At 40.2% G+C, this 19,785-nt stretch overlaps 1 protein-coding gene across 1 annotated transcript in view; it reads right to left on the bottom strand.

Moving 5' to 3' along the window:
• Positions 1-19,158, bottom strand: part of dapk3 (death-associated protein kinase 3) — a 27,139-nt gene extending 7,981 nt beyond the window's left edge. The window contains exons 1-7 of the mRNA XM_061978787.1: positions 19,001-19,158; positions 18,256-18,372; positions 8,391-8,751; positions 1,873-2,002; positions 1,724-1,772; positions 1,610-1,636; positions 1,383-1,535 (exon numbers count right to left, since the gene is read on the bottom strand). Of these exons, the coding sequence (XP_061834771.1) occupies positions 1,383-1,535; positions 1,610-1,636; positions 1,724-1,772; positions 1,873-2,002; positions 8,391-8,751; positions 18,256-18,317 (782 nt within the window). The 5' untranslated portion in view covers positions 18,318-18,372; positions 19,001-19,158. The remainder of the gene's footprint in view (positions 1-1,382; positions 1,536-1,609; positions 1,637-1,723; positions 1,773-1,872; positions 2,003-8,390; positions 8,752-18,255; positions 18,373-19,000) is intronic.
• Positions 19,159-19,785: the final 627 nt, after the last annotated feature.

The raw sequence follows: 19,785 nt of genomic DNA, 5'->3' as shown, positions 1-19,785 counted from the left end.
CCGCAGGCCCCGGTAGGTCCAGGACAAAGTCCTGGTGGAGGGTTCAGGGGGGGCGAACCGACGCAAAATGATTGATTGCATTCAGACAGGTTAAAATGTTGCTAAAACCATCACTTTTCTATCAGTCACAGTGACTTTTCAAAACAAAAATATTACAGCAAAAATCATATGGGTTGATTGACATGTTTATTCTGTAAGCTAACTTCAATAGTTTGAAATTATTTTGACAGTTAATGCCAGTTATCCTGTCAACCTTTCACAAGACTTCAATTTGTTAATTGAAAGTATAAACAGTATAAACACTTTTTACAGTAAACAAATGGTAAAACAGTACTAAACAATTCCATTAAAAAAAAAATTGGTGTCATTATTAACTTTCTGTCCAAGCTTGTATAATCTACTGCCTTGTTCAATTGTAAAAAAATATTCTGTGCCTAAAATTCACATTTCTATCACAATTATCATACTGTAAACATGGTAAGCTAACTTCATTAAAATTAATAATCCTGTCAATAGCATGGAATTACAATTCAAATGTAGTTTTTTTGTAAGCCTTTCAAAAGAATTCAAAATATGAAAAATTAATGAAAATTAATTTAAGCCATCAGACACTTGAAAAGTGGCACATCACATCTCTAATGTAATCATTTTAACTTTTCAACAGAAATAGCACTGCAAAAATATTAAGGACATACTTCTATATTTTGGTAGTTATGCTGTCAACATTTAACAAGATTTCTTCAACTTGGACTTGAAAGCATAAATAGTATAAACACTTTTAACAGTATAACAGTACTAAACAATTCCAATAGATAACATTGGTGTCATTACCTTTTTGTGGCTAAAATCCAAATTTAGCAACGGCATTAGACTTGTGTTTTTTTGTCCCAACGTGGTCTTTTACATCGCTAATTCCTCCGTGTCCGATCGAAAAATCGAAAAAAGGTGCAATTCGCGTAGTTTTCACCCTATTTGGAACGGATAATTATTCCCGGATAGGCTTTTGAATATTCTTCACGGAATGACTGCAGTTTTCTTTTCGGTTTAAGACTCGTTTGCGATTTTTCTCCGGCTGATTCCATGATCGTTCGCTCGTTTGGAAACAATGGCAACAGGTGCCTCGTGCTTGGCAGCGGTGCTATAAATAGCCTCGTGCATGGCATTCGGAATGGCTCGATAGGAAGTTACGGGAAGCAGTGTCGATTGTGATTGTTGTTACGCGATTTTGTGAATAAAACTTAAAAAATATATATATTTTTTAATTAATGAAAAACATATTTTTTATCACTGCAACCGTAACCCGGAATAGGTTGATGAAAACCGTACTAATTACGGGAAAACCGGAGTAGTTGGCAGGTATGTCTTTATATTCAAAGTCCTACTTGGGGTCTTTGACCAGCAGGCGTCGTATGAAGTCCTTGGCGAGCTCGCTGGTGTTGCTGAAGTACTCCTCGTCAAAGTCGTAGTTGACAGCTGAGATGTTGGTGAGGGTCTCCTGCTTGGTTTCGCCCAGAAATGGCGAGGCGCCGCTCAACCTGACGCGGAGACATGACCTCTTTAGACAGGGATGGAGTGCAAGTGTGTGGCGGTGACGTGCAAGTAGACTTACAGGATGTATGTAATGACCCCGATGCTCCTGCAGAGAAGATAGCAGAATTCAAAAGCTCAAACTAGCGGTTTAAACACTGCCCTCACAAAGTAATAGAGAAGGATTGCGTCTCACCACATGTCGGCCTCCAGCCCCAGCGGCTCATAGTTGACTATTTCTGGAGCTGCGAAGCACGCAGAATGTGAAGCAGATGTGGAGATCACAACCACAAAATCACACAGTCAGCGAAAAACAGGACATGAGGGGAAAGGGAGGGTGCTCACCTACGAACTCTGGAGTTCCGAAAATGTTTTTGAACTCGTTCCCCGCTTTGATTTGATGGGCGATCCCAAAATCGATCAGCTTTATCCTGGGATTGGGAACATTCTTGTCCAGCAGCATGATATTCTCAGGCTGCAACGCGATAAACAGGAAATTCATTCCACATTCATTAGAGACAGGCTCTTCTTTATACTTGAATGATGATTAAGGGTGCCTGAGAACATGGAAAAGAACATACATTGCTAAATGACCTAAGGCTGAAACGACGCGTCGACTTGGTCGACGTCATCAGTTACGTAAATACGTCGACGCCGTTTTTGTGCGTCGACGCGCCGCATATATACGTCACGCTACTGTCATGGCGGAGTGCAAAGCAGACGATGCGAGCGAGGGGAAAAAAGCACGCCAAAAGTCGTCAAAAGTGTGGGAGTATTTCAATAAACGGCCTAATAATGTTGTTGTACGTTTCGTCATCATTGTTCAAATATTGTGACGTCTGTCGAGACGCTTATCTCCATTCGGTGCCACACGTCCACACCATCAAAATGCCGAGGCAAAAATTTCCACATCAACACCGTATGAAAAAATTTGTGATTTTTTTAGTTGTGATTTCCTTCTCTGCATGAAAGTTTAAAAGTAGCATATATTAATGCAGTATGAAGAAGAATGTTTTAATGTAGACATGCAAGCCTTGAAAGAAAATTTTGAAAATCAAGACTACATTTCCTGCAAATGGGTGCATTTCTACCCTATATTTTAACTTTAGATTTATTCTCATATCAAACTCTGACACTTACATCCGGCGCCCCCTCCACACCCCGGATTATAAATAATGTAACTAATTCAATGTGATTATCTTGTGTGATGACTGTATTATGATGATAGTATATATCTGATAGTATATATCTGTATCATGAATCAATTTAAGTGGACCCCGACTTAAACAAGTTGAAAAACTTATTGGGGTGTTACCATTTAGTGGTCAATTGTACGGAATATGTACTTCACTGTGCAACCTACTAATAAAAGTCTCAATCAATCAATCAAAACACATAGAATCATCATACTGCTGTGATTATATGCATCAAGTGTTCATTCAAGGCTAAGGCAAAATATCGAGATATATATTGTGTATCGCAATATGGCCTTAAAATATTGCAATATTAAAAAAAGGCCATATCGCCCAGCCCTAGTTCAATGATGCCATTTCTGTTTGTCATGTATAATTTTGTCTATTTTGTGTTTATCCTTGAATAAACAGGTCAGTTTCTTGTTACCAACCATTGTGTATTATTCAAACTCCCCTAATTCAGCTGGCTAGTTGTTATCAAGAGTACTAAAACCCTTTTCAACATGATTCTGACAACTAAGTAGGCTAAATAACTTTAAACTTTAATACATGCTCGGATAGGCCAGTATCGGTCAGTATCGGTATCGGATCGGAAATGCAAAAACAATATCGGTATCGGATCGGAAGTGCAAAAACCTGGATCGGGACATCCCTATTGTCGCATATATACGTCACGCTACTGTCATGGCGGAGTGCAAAGCAGACGATGCGAGCGGTGCGAGCGAGGGGAAAAAAGCACGCCAAAAGTCGTCAAAAGTGTGGGAGTATTTCAATAAACGGCCTAATAATGTTGTTGTATGCACACTGTGTCGAGCGGAAATGGCCTATCATAGCAGCACAACGGCTATGAACGAACATTTGAAAAGAAAACCGACAGCGTTCTTGCCATCACCATCAACTAGTCAATCGTCCGCGTGAGTATACGTTGTCATCATTACACAAAAACATGAATGTGTCATTTGTATCTGCGTTGTAAATTCATAAAGTAAAACACCGTTTCGCTCTGAGAGGCGCGTTTGGCGTGCCTGTTCAGTGTTTACAAAGACGCGCTCCTCTTTAACGCTGTGGGAGAGGCGGGACCGGCGAGCGAGCGGCAAGGTGGGGCGCGCCGGGAGCGACGCCGCAATCGTGCCCAGGTGCGCTATCATCCAATCTCCTCTCGCTGAAGAAAAGGGGAGCAGCAGAGAGAGAGGGAAGAGAGACTGGAAGGAGCCAGAGTGAAGCTGACGTGGAGCGAGAGAGGAGGAGAGCCAGAGGACGACAAGCGAGCGAGGAAGAGGAGTTGAAAAGTGAGGAAAGAAAGAGAAAAGAGTTGGAAGAGAAAAGACTTTGTGTAAAATTAAAAGATTGTAAACCTGGCAAAGCCGTCTGGCGTTCAGTCTGTCGGTCCTGAAAGAACTCCACGGCACAAGACGTGTCACAAACGCTAACGTTAATTAGTTGTGCAAATACCTTTTACAACATTAACAGTTACATATACTATGTACAAACCAACAATTAACTTTCACTTTAATCATACTATCATTGTTGTGTTATTAAGCAAAATAAGCAATACTTTTGCTTTTGTTGAAATGTTAACACTGTTGTTGCAGAATATTTCGTTTTGCACTTTCTTGTATTGGATGTTTATCTTTATTTTTGCACATTTTAGCAAATAAGCAATACTTTTACTTTTGTTGAAATGTTTACACTGTTGTTACAGAATATTTCCGTTTTGCACTTTTTTGTATTGGATGTTTATCTTTATTTTTGCACATTTTAAAGCAAAAAAAGCAATACTTTTACTTTTGAAATGCTTATACTATTGCAGAATATTAAGATTTGCACTGGATGTTTACTTTTATATTTGCACATTAAAAAGCAAATAAGCTACTTTTAATTTTGTTAAATGTTAAAAGTTTTAAATGTTTACATTGTTACAGAATATTTTGTCATGTTGTTGTCAATGTTGACTGAGTGGCCATACTTTTTTTTTTTGTAAATAAAAGCCATGCCTTTTGAAAAAACTGGCCTACATTTATTTTTTTCATCTTCATTTTAAATAAAAAAAATAATCGGTAAAAGGAAAAAGAATCTATAGATTAATCGAAAAAAATAATCTATAGATTAACCGATTAATCGAAAAAAATGATCTATAGATTAATGGATAGAAAAATAATTGTTAGCTGCAGCCTTAAATTGACCACATGGTTATTGATGAACAAGTTTGTTAAGTATTCATCCAAAAAAGTGTTTATATATTTACTTGCATGACAAAATATGTTACCGTCCTATTTCTGCATGGAGCGTTTAGGGGGCCACTTTTCCAGAATATTCTTATTTTGTATATTCCGGACAACCAGTGTCCTCTACAGCAGACATGTATTTTGTCAAAGTTACAGAGGTTGTTTTTTTTTGCGGAAAAGCTAGTCAAAGATCATCTACCGTATTTTTCGGAGTATAAGTCGCACCGGCCGAAAATGCATAATAATAAATATATAAATATAATATATAAATAAATATAAATGATGTATATGAATGAGGTAGATCCCCTCGACTTGGTCAATTGAAAAGTAGCTCGCCTACAGAAAAAGTGCGGGCACCCCTGATGTAGGCTTTATGATGCAGTTACATTATTATATCAACTATCAGAGACAGAAACTCTTCATTTAACATAATGCCAATTTTTGCTGCTTCAACACAGCTCAATCAACACAGAAAAAGGTAAAGTGAAATAACAGACAGACAGGGCTTTGCTGTCCGTAACACACACACACCGCAAAATGAGCTAGCATTACGCTAAAAGCGAATTAGCCTTCACATCAAGGCAGGACTGCGAGCGAGCTGAGCTGCAGGTTATATTTCTAGAAGGTCAACAGGCTCATAGTGATGTTACTAGTAGTTGACTGGGAGGTGTTTATTATCATTTGGGGAGAGTCCGCTGCCTGACGCTTACCTGCTAAACGCTAAGCACTGACTACATGCATTCTGAATACGCACTGCTGATTGGCTGTTACTGCTCTGTTTGTAACCAATCAGATGGTTGTGTGGGTGGGACAATGCTGGGTGCTGTGTAGAGTTCTGACAGAGACAGGCAGAAGAAAGCGGAGCAGCTTGTTAAGACTTTATCGTAGCTTAATATGTTCGTGTGGAAACTCGTTCGGTACACCTCCGAACCGAACCGAACCCCTCGTACCGAAACGGTTCAATACAAATACACGTACCGTTACACCCCTACAGTTACCCTCTTGTGGGCAAAGACAGCGATGAGCAGGTGGGAATAAAAGGAAAGTGGAGCCACGCAAACGCCGCCTTTGTTTTTTTAGACTTAGAGACTTAGACTTAGACTAACTTTAATGATCCACGAGGGAAATTGTTCCATACAGTAGCTCAATTACAAATGATGGAAAAGATGGAAAGGACAATGCAGGTATAAAATAGACTAAGATAGACTAAAATCAATATAAAATATAACATATATATATACGTAATATTTACATAATATATGTACAGTATAGGATATATACTGATATGTTTATATCATATATACTAGGGATGTCCCGATCCGATATTTGGATCGGATCGGCCGCCGATATTTGCCAAAAAATGCGTATCGGCAAGGCATGGGAAAATGCCGATCCAGATCCAGTTTTAAAAAAAAACCCCGGTCCGTATTTTCCAACGCACCGATTTAAATAATACATTCCACTTTTCTGCTGCTCCGTAATTTCCGTTCCGCATTTTCCAGCACACCTTCAACACATCCACAGGTCTGTGGAATCTCACGCAGTTGCTTTTAGCTGCTGGCATTACACGACAGGCTCTTCTCACTCTTTCCTGTGTCTCCCTCTCACAGACAGCAAGCGCACCTTCTTACACACGTCACATACTGTCACGACATACGTCACATACTGTCACGTCATGCGTCACATACTGTCACGTCGTACGTCACATACGTATACGTCCTCCCCGAGCAGAGAGGTAGCAGCATGGCTAACGTTAGCTGTGATGCTAGCGCAGCCCATAAGGTGCGCGCCTGCTCAAACGTCCTCTGCGCACGGCAAATCTATGCCACGCACAAAATCAAATAAAAAAATAAGCGCATAACAATTTTCGACACACGGACACGACAGAGAAAACCGTTTTCGTCATCATTGTTCAAATATTGTAATGTCTGTCGAGACGCTTATCTCCGTTCGGTGCCACACGCCCACACCATCAAAATGCTGAGGCAAAAATTTCCAGATCAACACCGTCTGAAAAAATTAGAGATCTATTTAGTTGTGATTTCCTTCTCTGCATGAAAGTTTAAAAGTAGCATATATTAATGCAGTTTGAAGAAGAATGTTTTAATGTAGACATGCAAGCCTTGAAAGAAAATGTTGAAAATCAAGACTACATTTCCTGCAAATGGGTGCATTTCTACCCTATATTTTAACTTTAGATTTATTCTCATATCAAACTCTTTTGGCTGTCTTTTTGACACTTACATCCGGCGCCCCCCTCCACACCCCGGATTATAAATAATGTAAATAATTCAATGTGATTATCTTGTGTGATGACTGTATTATGATGATAGTATATATCTGTATCATGAATCAATTTAAGTGGACCCCGACTTAAACAAGTTGAAAAACTTATTGGGGTGTTACCATTTAGTGGTCAATTGTACGGAATATGTACTTCACTGTGCAACCTACTAATAAAAGTCTCAATCAATCAATCAAAACACACAGAATCATCATACTGCTGTGATTATATGCATCAAGTGTTCATTCAAGGCTAAGGCAAAATATCGAGATATATATCGTGTATCGCAATATGGCCTTAAAATATCGCAATATTAAAAAAAGGCCATATCGCCCAGCCCTACTTCAATAATGCCATTTCTGTTTGTAATGTATAATTTTGTCTATTTTGTGTTTATCCTTGAATAAACAGGTCAGTCTCTTGTTACCAACCATTGTGTATTATTCAAACTCCCCTAATTCAGCTGGCTAGTTGTTATCAAGAGTACTAAAACCCTTTTCAACATGATTCTGACAACTAAGTAGGCTAAATAACTTTAAACTTTAATACATGCTCGGATAGGCCAGTATCGGTATCGGTCAGTATCGGTATCGGATCGGAAATGCAAAAACAATATCGGTATCGGATCGGAAGTGCAAAAACCTGGATCGGGACATCCCTATGTACAATATTACAGTATATGTAACGACTGCAGCATAAAATAGAGTAAATCCAGCAGAAAATAGACATTATAAACAAAGAAAAGTAGCTAACATAGAAGGTGTCAGGTAATATTGCTGTATGGCCAGTGATTTTCTTGATTTCCATACTGTTTCTCAACTTCTTTATCAAAGCGCTTTGGTATTCGCAACTTTCTTTGGCCCCTGCTAGACTAGTGTGCAATTGTACTCAATAAAAAAAAAAAAGAGACAGAGCCACCAACCGCATGGATTCTTTCTTTGGGTAGTCGATCCCACAGAATGATTAGCGGGCAGACTGACTATAGTTTGGTACACGCAATGTTTGGCCATATGATCACAAGGACGGTATACAAAAACCGGGGCAAGATTTTATACAAAAAGTGGGGCGTATCACCACCGAGGTACCACTGTACTTGATTATTAAAGTAACCAAAATATTAGGAAGCACAATTATAAAAGAAAAAGAAATGTGAAAACTAACCTTGAGGTCAAAGTGAGCGATGCGCTTGGAGTGGAGATAGTGCACGCCGTCCAGGATCTGCTTAAGGAACTGTGTGGCCTCCTCCTCGGTCAGCGACTCTTTCTCGGCCAGGAAATCAAAGAGCTCGCCGCCGGAGACGAGCTCCAGGATGAGGATGACGTCGGTCTTGTTTTCGAAGATGTCGTGCAGCGTGATGATGTTGCTGTGCTGGATCTCGCGCAGGATGTTCACCTCGCGCTCGATCTCCTCGCGGCTCACGCCCCGCCGGCTGGACGACAGGCGGCGCTTCTTGATGAACTTCGCTGCATAGCCCACGCCTGAGCTCTTCTCTTTGCACTTGCGCACGATTGCAAACTGCCCACTGGGGAAAAGACACGAGCACACAAAAAAGGACGTTCACACGTTTCAAAATGAAGTTTACTCAGTTCACCTAATTGTAAAATGTGACTGAAACCTTTTTAGAAAAAAATGCATTGAGACTTTGGCTTTTTTTAAATTGTGCCACCATGGTACAAAAAAGAAAAGTGTCGGGATAAATCATTGAATTTAAGAATTAGAGATGTCCGATAATGGCATTTTTGCCGATATCCGATATTAGGGATGTCCCGATCCGATATTTGTATCGGATCGGCCGCCGATATTTGCAAAAAAATGCGTATCGGCAAGGGATGGGAAAATGCCAATCCAGATCCAGTTTAAAAAAAAATCCGGTCCGTGTTTTCCAACACACCGATTTAAATAATACATTCCACTTTTCTGCTGCTCCCTAATTTCCGTTCCGCATTTTCCAGCACACCTTCAACACATCCACAGGTCTGGGGATTCTCACGCAGTTGCTTTTAGCTGCTGGCATTACACAACAGGCTCTTCCCACTCTTTCCTGTGTCTCCCTCTTACAGACAGCGAGCGCACCTTCTTACACACGTCACATACTGTCACGTCATACGTCACATACTGTCACGTCATACGTCACATACGTATACGCCCTCTCCCAGAAGAGAGCGAGGTAGCGGCATGGCTAACGTTAGCTTTGATGCTAGCGCAGCCGCTAAGGTGCGCGCCTGCTCAAGCGTCTTCTGCGCACGGAAAATCTATGTCACGCACAAAATCAAATAAAAAAATAAGCGCATAACAATTTTCGACACACGGACACGACAGAGAAAACAGTTTTCGTCATCATTGTTCAAATATTGTAACGTCTGTCGAGACGCTTATCTCCATTCGGTGCCACACGCCCACACCATCAAAATGCCGAGGCAAACATTTCCACATCAACACCGTATGAAAAAAAATAGTGATTTTTTTTTGTTGTGATTTCCCTCTCTGCATGAAAGTTTAAAAGTAGCATATATTAATGCAGTATGAAGAAGAATGTTTTAATGTAGACAAATAGAATCATCATACTGCTGTGATTATATGCATCAAGTGTTCATTCAAGGCTAAGGCAAAATATCGAGATATATGTCGAGTATCGCAATATGGCCTTAAAATATCGCAATATTAAAAAAAGGCCATATCGCCCAGCCCTAGTTCAATGATGCCATTTCTGTTTGTCATGTATAATTTTGTCTATTTTGTGTTTATCCTTGAATAAACAGGTCAGTTTCTTGTTACCAACCATTGTGTATTATTCAAACTCCCCTAATTCAGCTGGCTAGTTGTTATCAAGAGTACTAAAACCCTTTTCAACATGATTCTGACAACTAAGTAGGCTAAATAACTTTAAACTTTAATACATGCTCAGATAGGCCAGTATCGGTATCGGTCAGTATCGGTATCGGATCGGAAGTGCAAAAACAATATCGGTATCGGATCGGAAGTGCAAAAACCTGGATCGGGACATCCCTATCCGATATTGTCCAACTCTTAATTACCGATTCCGATATCAACCGATACCGAAATATACAGTGGTGGAATGAACACATTATTATGCCTAATTTTGTTGTGATGCCCCGCTGGATGCATTAAACAATGTAACAAGGTTTTCCAAAATAAATCAACTCAAGTTATGGAAAAAAAAATGCCAACATGGCACTGCCATATTTATTATTGAAGTCACAAAGTGCATTATTTTAGTAGTAGCGGGGGGTGTATATTGTAGCGTCCCGGAAGAGTTAGTGCTGCAAGGGGTTCTGGGTATTTGTCCTGTTGTGTTTATGTTGTGTTACAGTGCGGATGTTCTCCCGAAATGTGTTTGTCATTCTTGTTTGGTGTGGGTTCACAGTGTGGCGCATATTTGTAAACAGTGTTGAAGTTGTTTATACGGCCACCCTCAGTATGACCTGTATGGCTGTTGACCAAGTATGCCTTGCATTCACTTGTGTGTATGAAAAGTTGTTGATATTGTGTGATTGGGCAGCGCCTTTAAAGTTTATTGGTGCTCTGTACTTCTCCCTACGTCCGTGCACCACTCCGTACAGCGGCGTTTTAAAAAGTCATAAATTTTACTTTTTGAAACCGATACTGATCATTTCCAATATTACATTTTAAAGCATTTATCGGACATCTCTATTAAGAATGTATGGTCTCTGTCTTGGCCGCTCAGAAAATGACATAATGAAACACTAACACTCAGACCCATCTGTGTTTAGTCTTCATGGGAAGAGACTCGCCTCTCAAATACACGGGTCAACATCGAGTAGACAAATCATTGTTTTCAAGTAATAAAGACAATCATGCTTATATACTGTACATTATCTTTTGCATTATATTAATTTATATTATTATGTATTGTCTACCTTGTACCTTTTTTTTATGTCATTGCCTGAAATAAATGAATAAATGAAGTAACTGTTTTGGAAACATTTAAGAACCCCACACATGCATTTTCTTGGACTTTTTTGTGATGCCCACACAAAAGGCTACTAGCGACGAAAAATGTGATGATAACCATCCACTGCGTTGCAGTTTCTGTTCTGGCTGCTCAGTACAATGTGGCCAGAGTTGACATCGATAGAAAAAAAAAAAGAACGGTCTTTATGTGAAGAGATCGTACCGTATTTTTCGGAGTATAAGTCGCACCGGCCGAAAATGCATAATAAAGAAGGAAAAAAACATATATAAGTCGCACTGGAGTATAAGTCGCATTTTTTGGGGAGATGTATTTGATAAAAGCCAACAGCAAGAATAGACATTTGAAAGGCAATTTAAAATAAATAAAGAATAGTGAACAACAGGCTGAATAAGTGTACGTTATATGAGGCATAAACAGAGGTGGGTAGAGTAGCCAGAAATTGTACTCAAGTAAGGGTACTGTTACTTTAGAGATTTATTACTCAAGTAAAAGTAAGGAGTAGTCACCCAAATATTTACTTGAGTAAAAGTAAAAAGTATGTTGTGAAAAAACTACTCAAGTACTGAGTAACTGATGAGTAACATACACACTCATATCATATATATATATATATATATATATATATACATACATTGATATATACAGTATATAATTTATATTTATTTATTTTACTGTTTTTGTTTACATGTTAAAGCTGTTTTAATGAATATACATGCATGTTTAACATATAGATTCCTTTCTTTCATGAAGACTAGAATATAAGTTGGTGTATTACCTGATTGTGATGACTTGCGTTGATTGTAATCAGACAGTAGTGATGATAACGTCCACGTTTTCAAATGGAGGAGAAGAAAAGTTCCTCCTTTCTGTCTAATACCACATGAAAGTGGTTGGTTTTTGGCATCTTATTTGTCCGGCTTCCATATTCGTTTTTATACACTTTACAAGAAATATATTGGCGGCAAACTCCGTAGCTTGCTAGCTTGTTTGCGCTGGCTTTCGGAGGCTCTTGTTTTGAAAGCGCAGGCGGGATGGAGCGACACTTTTATTGTGAAGACAGGAACGTCCTCATGTGCGGTCAGTCTGTAGGCTTTTGACGGGATGTACGGTTGAAATAAAAAAGTATCTTTTTTCCTTCACACTTTTGATTGATTGATTGAAACTTTTATTAGTAGATTGCACAGTACAGTACATATTCCGTACAATTGACCACTAAATGGTAACACCCCAATAAGTTTTTCAACTTGTTTAAGTCAGGTCATGTGACCGCCTGGCTCTGTTTGATTGGTCCAACGTCACCAGTGACTGCATCTGATTGGTGGAACGAAGTGAAACGTCACCAGTAAGACAGGCACTTTGAAGGTCTGTCTGACAGACCAAAACAAACAAAGCGTGCATTAACAGATGGATAAAAATTTGTAGCGAGTAGCGAGCTGAATGTAGATAAAAGTAGCGGAGTAAAAGTAGCGTTCCTTCTCTATAAATATACTTAAGTAAAAGTATGTTGCATTAAAACTACTCTTAAAAGTACAATTTATCCCAAAAGTTACTCAAGTAGATGTAACGGAGTAAATGTAGCGCGTTACTACCCACCTCTGGGCATAAATAACCAACTGAGAAGGTGCCTGGTATGTTAACGTAACATATTATGGTAAGAGTCATTCAAATAACTATAACATATAGAACATGCTATACGTTTACCAAACAATCTGTCACTCCTAATCGCTAAATCCCATGAAATCTTATACGTCTAGTCTCTTACGTGAATGAGATCAATAATATTATTTGATATTTTACGCTAATGTCTTAATAATTTCACACATAAGTCGCTCCTGAGTATAAGTCGCACCCCCGGCCAGACTATGAAAAAAACTGTGACTTATAGTCCGAAAAATACGGTACTCCCATGCACACGTGAGTACAAAATGCATTATTTTCACATTTTGAGACGATAGGTCACTTTTTACTAGAGAGGCCCCGATCTCAATTATGGGATTGGATCGGGGACGATATTTGCCTTTTTGAATCGATTGGTGATCGGCTTTACCACAGCTGTGCCCCAATTAGGGCTGTAATGATTCATCGAGTAAATCGAATAGTTAAATTTGAAAAAGGCATTCATTTGTATTTTGTTGCTTTATTAATTTGTTTAATAAGGACAATAAGCGCAAACTGCTCCAATCCGGTGATGTGACGTGTGTGCATGGGGGTATTTTTGTACGTTTACGTCTAGCTGCTTCTCCACGTTCTCATTTAGAAATTAATTTAAACACCCTTGGCTGGTGTTAGCATCACCCTAATGTCAAGTGCTTTGCTTGAATTGCTTCGCCAAGTCAGCTACACATACACCTTTTCATGTTTTTTCATGATTTCTTTCTCTAATTTAAAGTGTACAAAAAAAAGACACATGCGGCCCGCTGAGCTTTTCAATCTGGCCCGCCGGACATTCCCAAATAATTGTTTTAGATGTTTAAGATGGAAAGTGTAGCTGCCATTATGATGTGCAGTGATGTTTTCTAATGACCGTCTGCAACTATACAAAGTATTTCAATGGTTGGAATCTGCACATTTGCATGATATACTAGTTGCTATGGTCATCTAATTAGTTCAGTGACGTGCAGTCACTAGAGGCAGGTGAGGCGGGGCCTCACCTGCCATCATGGAAAGAAAAAAAATGTAAAAATAAAAATAAAAAAATTAAATTGTTATATGTATCCAGTGATAATACTATAAAGTTATTTTCCATTTAACTTCACCAGTTTTAGATTATTTTTATTCAAAATCGCTGAATTTTCACATTTGCCGTTCAAATACTGAGAAGAGACGGTTGAGGCACGTCACTCAGTGCCTCAACATGGATTCCGGACCCGGCTAACTGCTGGCCTGCTGTGCAGTGAGACTGTATTGCTATATGAATTATATTATACATTTCCATAGTTTAGTTAGCTGAGGTATATAATGTACAGTGTATTTTGTCAACAACTGTATGTGTGTAACGTATTTCTTGTGCTGAGCGATCATAAAATGGCTGCAAAAGACGCACTGGCTGAGGCTCCAGTAATCCCGCCTCCTGCACCCCTGCCGTAGAATTGTTATATCAACTAAAGCCCACACTTAAACTTTCCACGTGCAAGATTGAATCTATTTAAAAAAGTTATTTCATAAGAAGCCAAAAAGTGCAAAAACAATAATGTTCGTGTTGGAGGAGTTGTGAATGACTGCAGGGCCACAACATTAGGTACACCTGCAGACTTCACAACTCCTCCAACACGAACGTTATTGTTTTTGCACGTTTTGGATTCTTATGAAATAGCTTTTGTAACCTATTTTCATGGGCTTTCCTCTTTGTGATGTTAAGTTCCTGTTATGCGCTGTTATACAGTATATGCCTTGAGCTATAATTTTGAAGGCGCTAAGAGTGATGACACAGAGTGGAGCGGAAGTTTTTGAAAGAAGGTAAATAAAGTGGTCCTCGTGTAAACTGGAGCCTCCGTGTTTTTTATTTTGTAGTTTCATACAGTATAGGCGACATTTATAAACCCTCGGTTACACTTTTTTAAATAGATTCAATCTTGCACGTGGAAAGTTTAAGTGAGGGCTTTAGTTGCGGCGCATGGACTTAATTTCTAAGTAAAGGTAAGACCATAATAACGTTTTTTTTTTATTAAATGTGCTTTTTTGTGTGCTACAGTTTGTATGTGTAAAGTTAAAGTTAAGTTAAAGTACCAATGATTGTCACACACACACACACTAGGTGTAATGAAATTTGTCGTCTGTATTTGACCCATCCCCTTGTTCACCCCCTGGGAGGTGAGGTGAGCAGTGGGCAGCAGCGGCGCCGCGCCTGGGAATAATTTTTGGTGATTTAACCCCCAATTCCAACCCTTGATGCTGAGTGCCAAGCAGGGAAGAATGCTGGTATGAGCTTTTAAACATAACCCGTTAACTGCTGCCAATCAAATGGTGAATAAGATACTCTTTAGGGTTCATATGTTTGTAAATCTGACTGTGATGAAGTCAGTGCCTCACCAGCCATCAACCTCACCGCACGTCACTGAATTAGTTACTATGGTCATCTAATTAGTTACTATGGTAATCCACGTCACAGCAGCTCGGACGAGGCACCAAGCAGTGTGGGTGGGGAGTGTTTCCACAGAGTGTTTCCAGAGCGGCCAGCCTGAAATGTGGGTGTCAGGGACAGACGCAGAAGCAGATTTTTACAACAAAGATCTAAAACTTAGTGATATATCAGATTGTAGATGGGTTTTTTTTTACCCTTCGCGTTCATATTTCGCTGTGTTTGTTGCATTTTTGTTGCGTTTCGCTTGATTGTAAAATATGTGAATAGAGAGGGGGTGTGACGTTCAAATGTTGTCGATATTCAGTGTTTTATCGTTCCTTTTCTGCATGGAAGTTTAAAATGAGCATATATTAATGCAGTATGAAGAAGAATGTTTTAATGTAGACACATAGAATCATCATACTGCTGTGATTATATGCATCAAGTGTTCATTCAAGGCTAAGGCAAAATATCGAGATATATATCGTGTATCGTGACATGGCCTAAAAATATCGCGATATTAAAAAAAGGCCATATCGCCCAGCCCTAACTCGAATATCACGATAGTCATTTTCTATATCGCACAGAGACAAACCCGCGATATATCGAGTATATTCCATATATCGCCCAGCCCTAGTTGGGAGATACATGCATACTTGCCAACCCTCCCGGATTTTCCGGGAGACTCCCGAAATTCAGCGCCTCTCCCGAAAACCTCCCGGGACAAATTTTCTCCCGAAAATCTCCCGAAATTCAGGCGTAGCTGGAGGCCACGCCCCCTCCTGCTCCATGCGGACCTGAGTGACGTGTTGACAGCCTGTTCTCACGTCCGCTTTCCCACCATATAAACAGATAACGATGGAGGGCGAGTTCTTGGTTTCTTATGTGGGTTTATTGTTAGGCAGTTTCATTAACGTCCTCCCAGCGCGGCAACAACACACAACAACAGCAGTCAAGTTTTCGTCCCCCGTAAAGCAGTCCGTCTGCCGTAAACAGCAATGTTGTGACACTTTTAAACAGGACAATACTGCCATCTACTGTACATGCATATGTGACCCACCCATAATGTGTCACATTTTTGTGTTGATTTATTTATTTTATTTTGTGGTTTGAATTCGTTTTTGGAGCTGTCATTACACATTTATCAGTATTCACATTGGTCAGTAGGGGGCAGTAGGGCGTTTCTTCCCAATTGAATGCTATCACCTGCAGACCGGAAGTGTCTTGTCATTCTGATGAGCGCGACCAGTCTGTGAACAATTGAAACGTCCTGTGTGCTTTTTCCTCCTGTATAACAGGTTAGTTTTGGTGAATCAACTCACTGAATAATATCCATGTGATCTTTATAAGTTTAAGTACACATTCTGATGGTGGAGCCTAACTCTAAAGTGTTTGTGAGTTGTAGTTTGTATTTGTGAATGAATCCAGTGCACAGCTGCAGTAATCAATACAAAAAGGCGACGTGAGTGCGCAATGTTTATATAGGAACTTCTGATCCTAATTCAGACTCCCAAATTAGAGCTCCCGTTTTCTTATTGATTTTATAATGTATATTTGTATAATGTGTGTGTTCTGAAATAGTGACAGAGAATAGAACAAGGATGGACAATTCAACCCTTAACTCAACAATGAGTAGATGAGTGTTATGTGTGTGTATATGTGTAAATAAATGAACACTTAAATTCAAGTATTTATTTTAATTATTTATATATATATATATATATATATATATGTATACATATTAGAGATGCGCGGTTTGCGGGCACAACCGCGGAGTCCGCGGATTATCCGCGGATCGGGCGGATGAAATAAAAAAAAAATTTGATTTTATCCGCGGGTCGGGTCGGGCGGTTGAAATAAAAAAAAATTAGATTTTAAATAGATTCAGGCGGGTGGCAGTTAAACCAATTCGTAAATATATATACATAGTTAAATGTTGTTACCCACATACGAAAAACGAGCAGGCACCTGCTGCATATGCCACAACAGAAGAAAAAAAAGAAAAGAGATGGACACTTTTACGGAGCGGAGAAGGGACGCCTCGCCGGGGTCCGGGACCGAGGCCCCTTCCCCCGAGAGGGCCCCACAGGGTGCCGTAGCTGAGGCGATCCGCGAGAAGGGCCCGACGCACGTCCAGGGTCACCACCGCGCCCACCGCACCGACACCCCGCCTCGTCCGCCTTCGCCGCGGCCGGCGTCACGCCCAGCAGGTAAGCAGCTTACCTGCCCGCCACCCCCGTGGCCGGGGGATCGTAACAGGGGTCACTCCGCGCGCTCCGCCCGCGCAGCTTACCTGCCCGCCACCCCTGTTGCCGGGGGCGCGTAACAGGGGTCACTCCGCGCGCAGTGCGCTCACGAAAGGGGTGGGGCTCACCCTGGTTGATATAGACAGCAGGACGGTGGCCATGGAAGTCGGAACCCGCTAAGGAGTGTGTAACAACCCACCTGCCGAATCAACTAGCCCTGAAAATGGATGGCGCTGGAGCGTCGGGCCCATACCCGGCCGTCGCCGGCAGCGAGACGCGCTTGGAGGTGCGCTCAGCGCGGCTCCCATATGATTGCGCACTGGTGTGGGTCTGGGTCGTGACAGCGTGGCACGCGAATGTCTGTGCTGCATTGGATCAGTCTTCTTTCTTTAACAGGCAAAAGCTTTATAACCTCACTAATGCCTTGCATCGTCTATATTAGATATATAACAACGGGCGGGTGCGGTTCTGATCAAATGTTACATCGGGTGGATGGCGGGTGGTTGACGACTTTCTGATGCGGTTGCGGATGAAATAATTGCCTATCCGCGCATCTCTAATATATATATATATAGCTAGAATTCACTGAAAGTCAAGTATTTCTTATATATATATATATCTTAACCACGCCCCCCACCCCACCCACGCCCCCAACCTCCCGAAATCGGAGGTCTCAAGGTTGGCAAGTATGGATACATGTCAGCCCTTACACAACAATAGAATACTCATCAGTAGAAAAAGAAGAGAAAAGGACAAAGAACCAACCTGCCCAGCTCCTCTCCCATCTCATAATAGAGCTCCACATCCTCTTGCCTGAAGCCAGCCATGGCCTGCTGGCTGCACTGATGATGACTGACAGCACTTCGGTGTGTGTGTGTTAGGCTGAAAATACAACAGATCTTCAGATAAAAAACATTGTCTTCCAAAACTCAGCGACATGGCTACATAATCCTCCATGTTGTTGAGCACCTTCCTCCCTCCTTATTTGGCCAACAGTTTTTAAGGCTGATGTCAGAGTCTCTGCATACCAATCCTACTTACATCATCTCCTTGCCTGGTTTGCATATATCAGCCTCGTTTAAAGGGGCGGCGAAATACAGTTGTTGTTTTTTTTTAAATACGTGTAACCATCATCTTTTCAAATGCGAGTATACAAATATATCCATCCATTTCCTACCGCTTGTCCCTTTTAATTCCTAACAGTCACTTGCCTCGAACGATGCGGTGTAGTTGACTTTGAGACACGTAAGTAAAATAAGATAACAAATGCATACACTTATAAACATATATAGTATGCTTGTATCAGAACAACAAAAAGTATTATTAGTGATAAAAATGTAGTGGAACGGAAAAAACAAGTAGCCGGTCGCGAGACAACAGTTAGCTTAGCTGGCGAACTAGCTAACGAGTTGTTGAAACGCCACCTCTTCTCGCCATTGTAAAACAAGATATATGTATACTGAATACATGAAGTTATCGTCATATTTTATATAACTAACACAGTACTTACATTGCCGTAAGCTACGAGTGACGCATTCCGCTCGAAAGTCACTGACCGTGGCTGAGTCCACGGATACTGTTGAGCTAGCCGCTGCGACTCACAGAGCTTCCGTTGCGAGTTTTCAAAATAATGGTGCTGTAATTGGCTCCGGGGTGTGCTTTTTCCTTTTTCACCCGCTAATGATGACACAAATGACGCGTTACCTAATAAAATATACTTGTATATACGCTGGTGTTGTGGTGTTTAACAAAAAAAAAAAAGATGGATTCGCCAGGGTGAAAACGTGTTTTATTCTGAAAGCAACATTTGGCCAAGTTCTGGCGATGCAAATAACTATTCGCCAGACGGGAAAGCATATGGAATGACGTCATCAAGAGTTAACCTGCCGCAGTTAAGCTTTATGATTTTTTTGTTTTGTACTATTTTTGTACTTATTTTGATTATTGTTTCTTGTCTGTTTGTAAATGTTGACATTTATAAATAAAAGTTTTAAAAAAATTAAACAATAAAAATAGGTCCACGCATCCGCGAAGAACACGTCATTTCCTGGACTTGCATTTTCTTACGACGGAACCTTGCGACGTCATGTTCTGTGATGTTTAAATGTTTAATGAATGTTTTGTGTGAAAATAAATACTGTATTCTTAAAAAAATTGTTAAAATTAAATTAAAATAAAAAAAAAGCTTTATGATTTTATCTTTGCAACCTCTTTATACTATTGGCTAAGTTTTATATTCATAGATGTAAGTTTCTGTTTTTTTGTGCCTTTAAAAAAGAATTAGAACTCTAACAA

The sequence above is a fragment of the Nerophis lumbriciformis genome, linkage group LG19 (assembly GCF_033978685.3).
Source record: "Nerophis lumbriciformis linkage group LG19, RoL_Nlum_v2.1, whole genome shotgun sequence".
Classification (NCBI taxonomy): Eukaryota; Metazoa; Chordata; class Actinopteri; order Syngnathiformes; family Syngnathidae; genus Nerophis; species Nerophis lumbriciformis.
The sequence above is the reverse complement of the archived record's forward strand: the minus strand, read 5'-3'. Positions and strand labels throughout refer to the sequence as shown.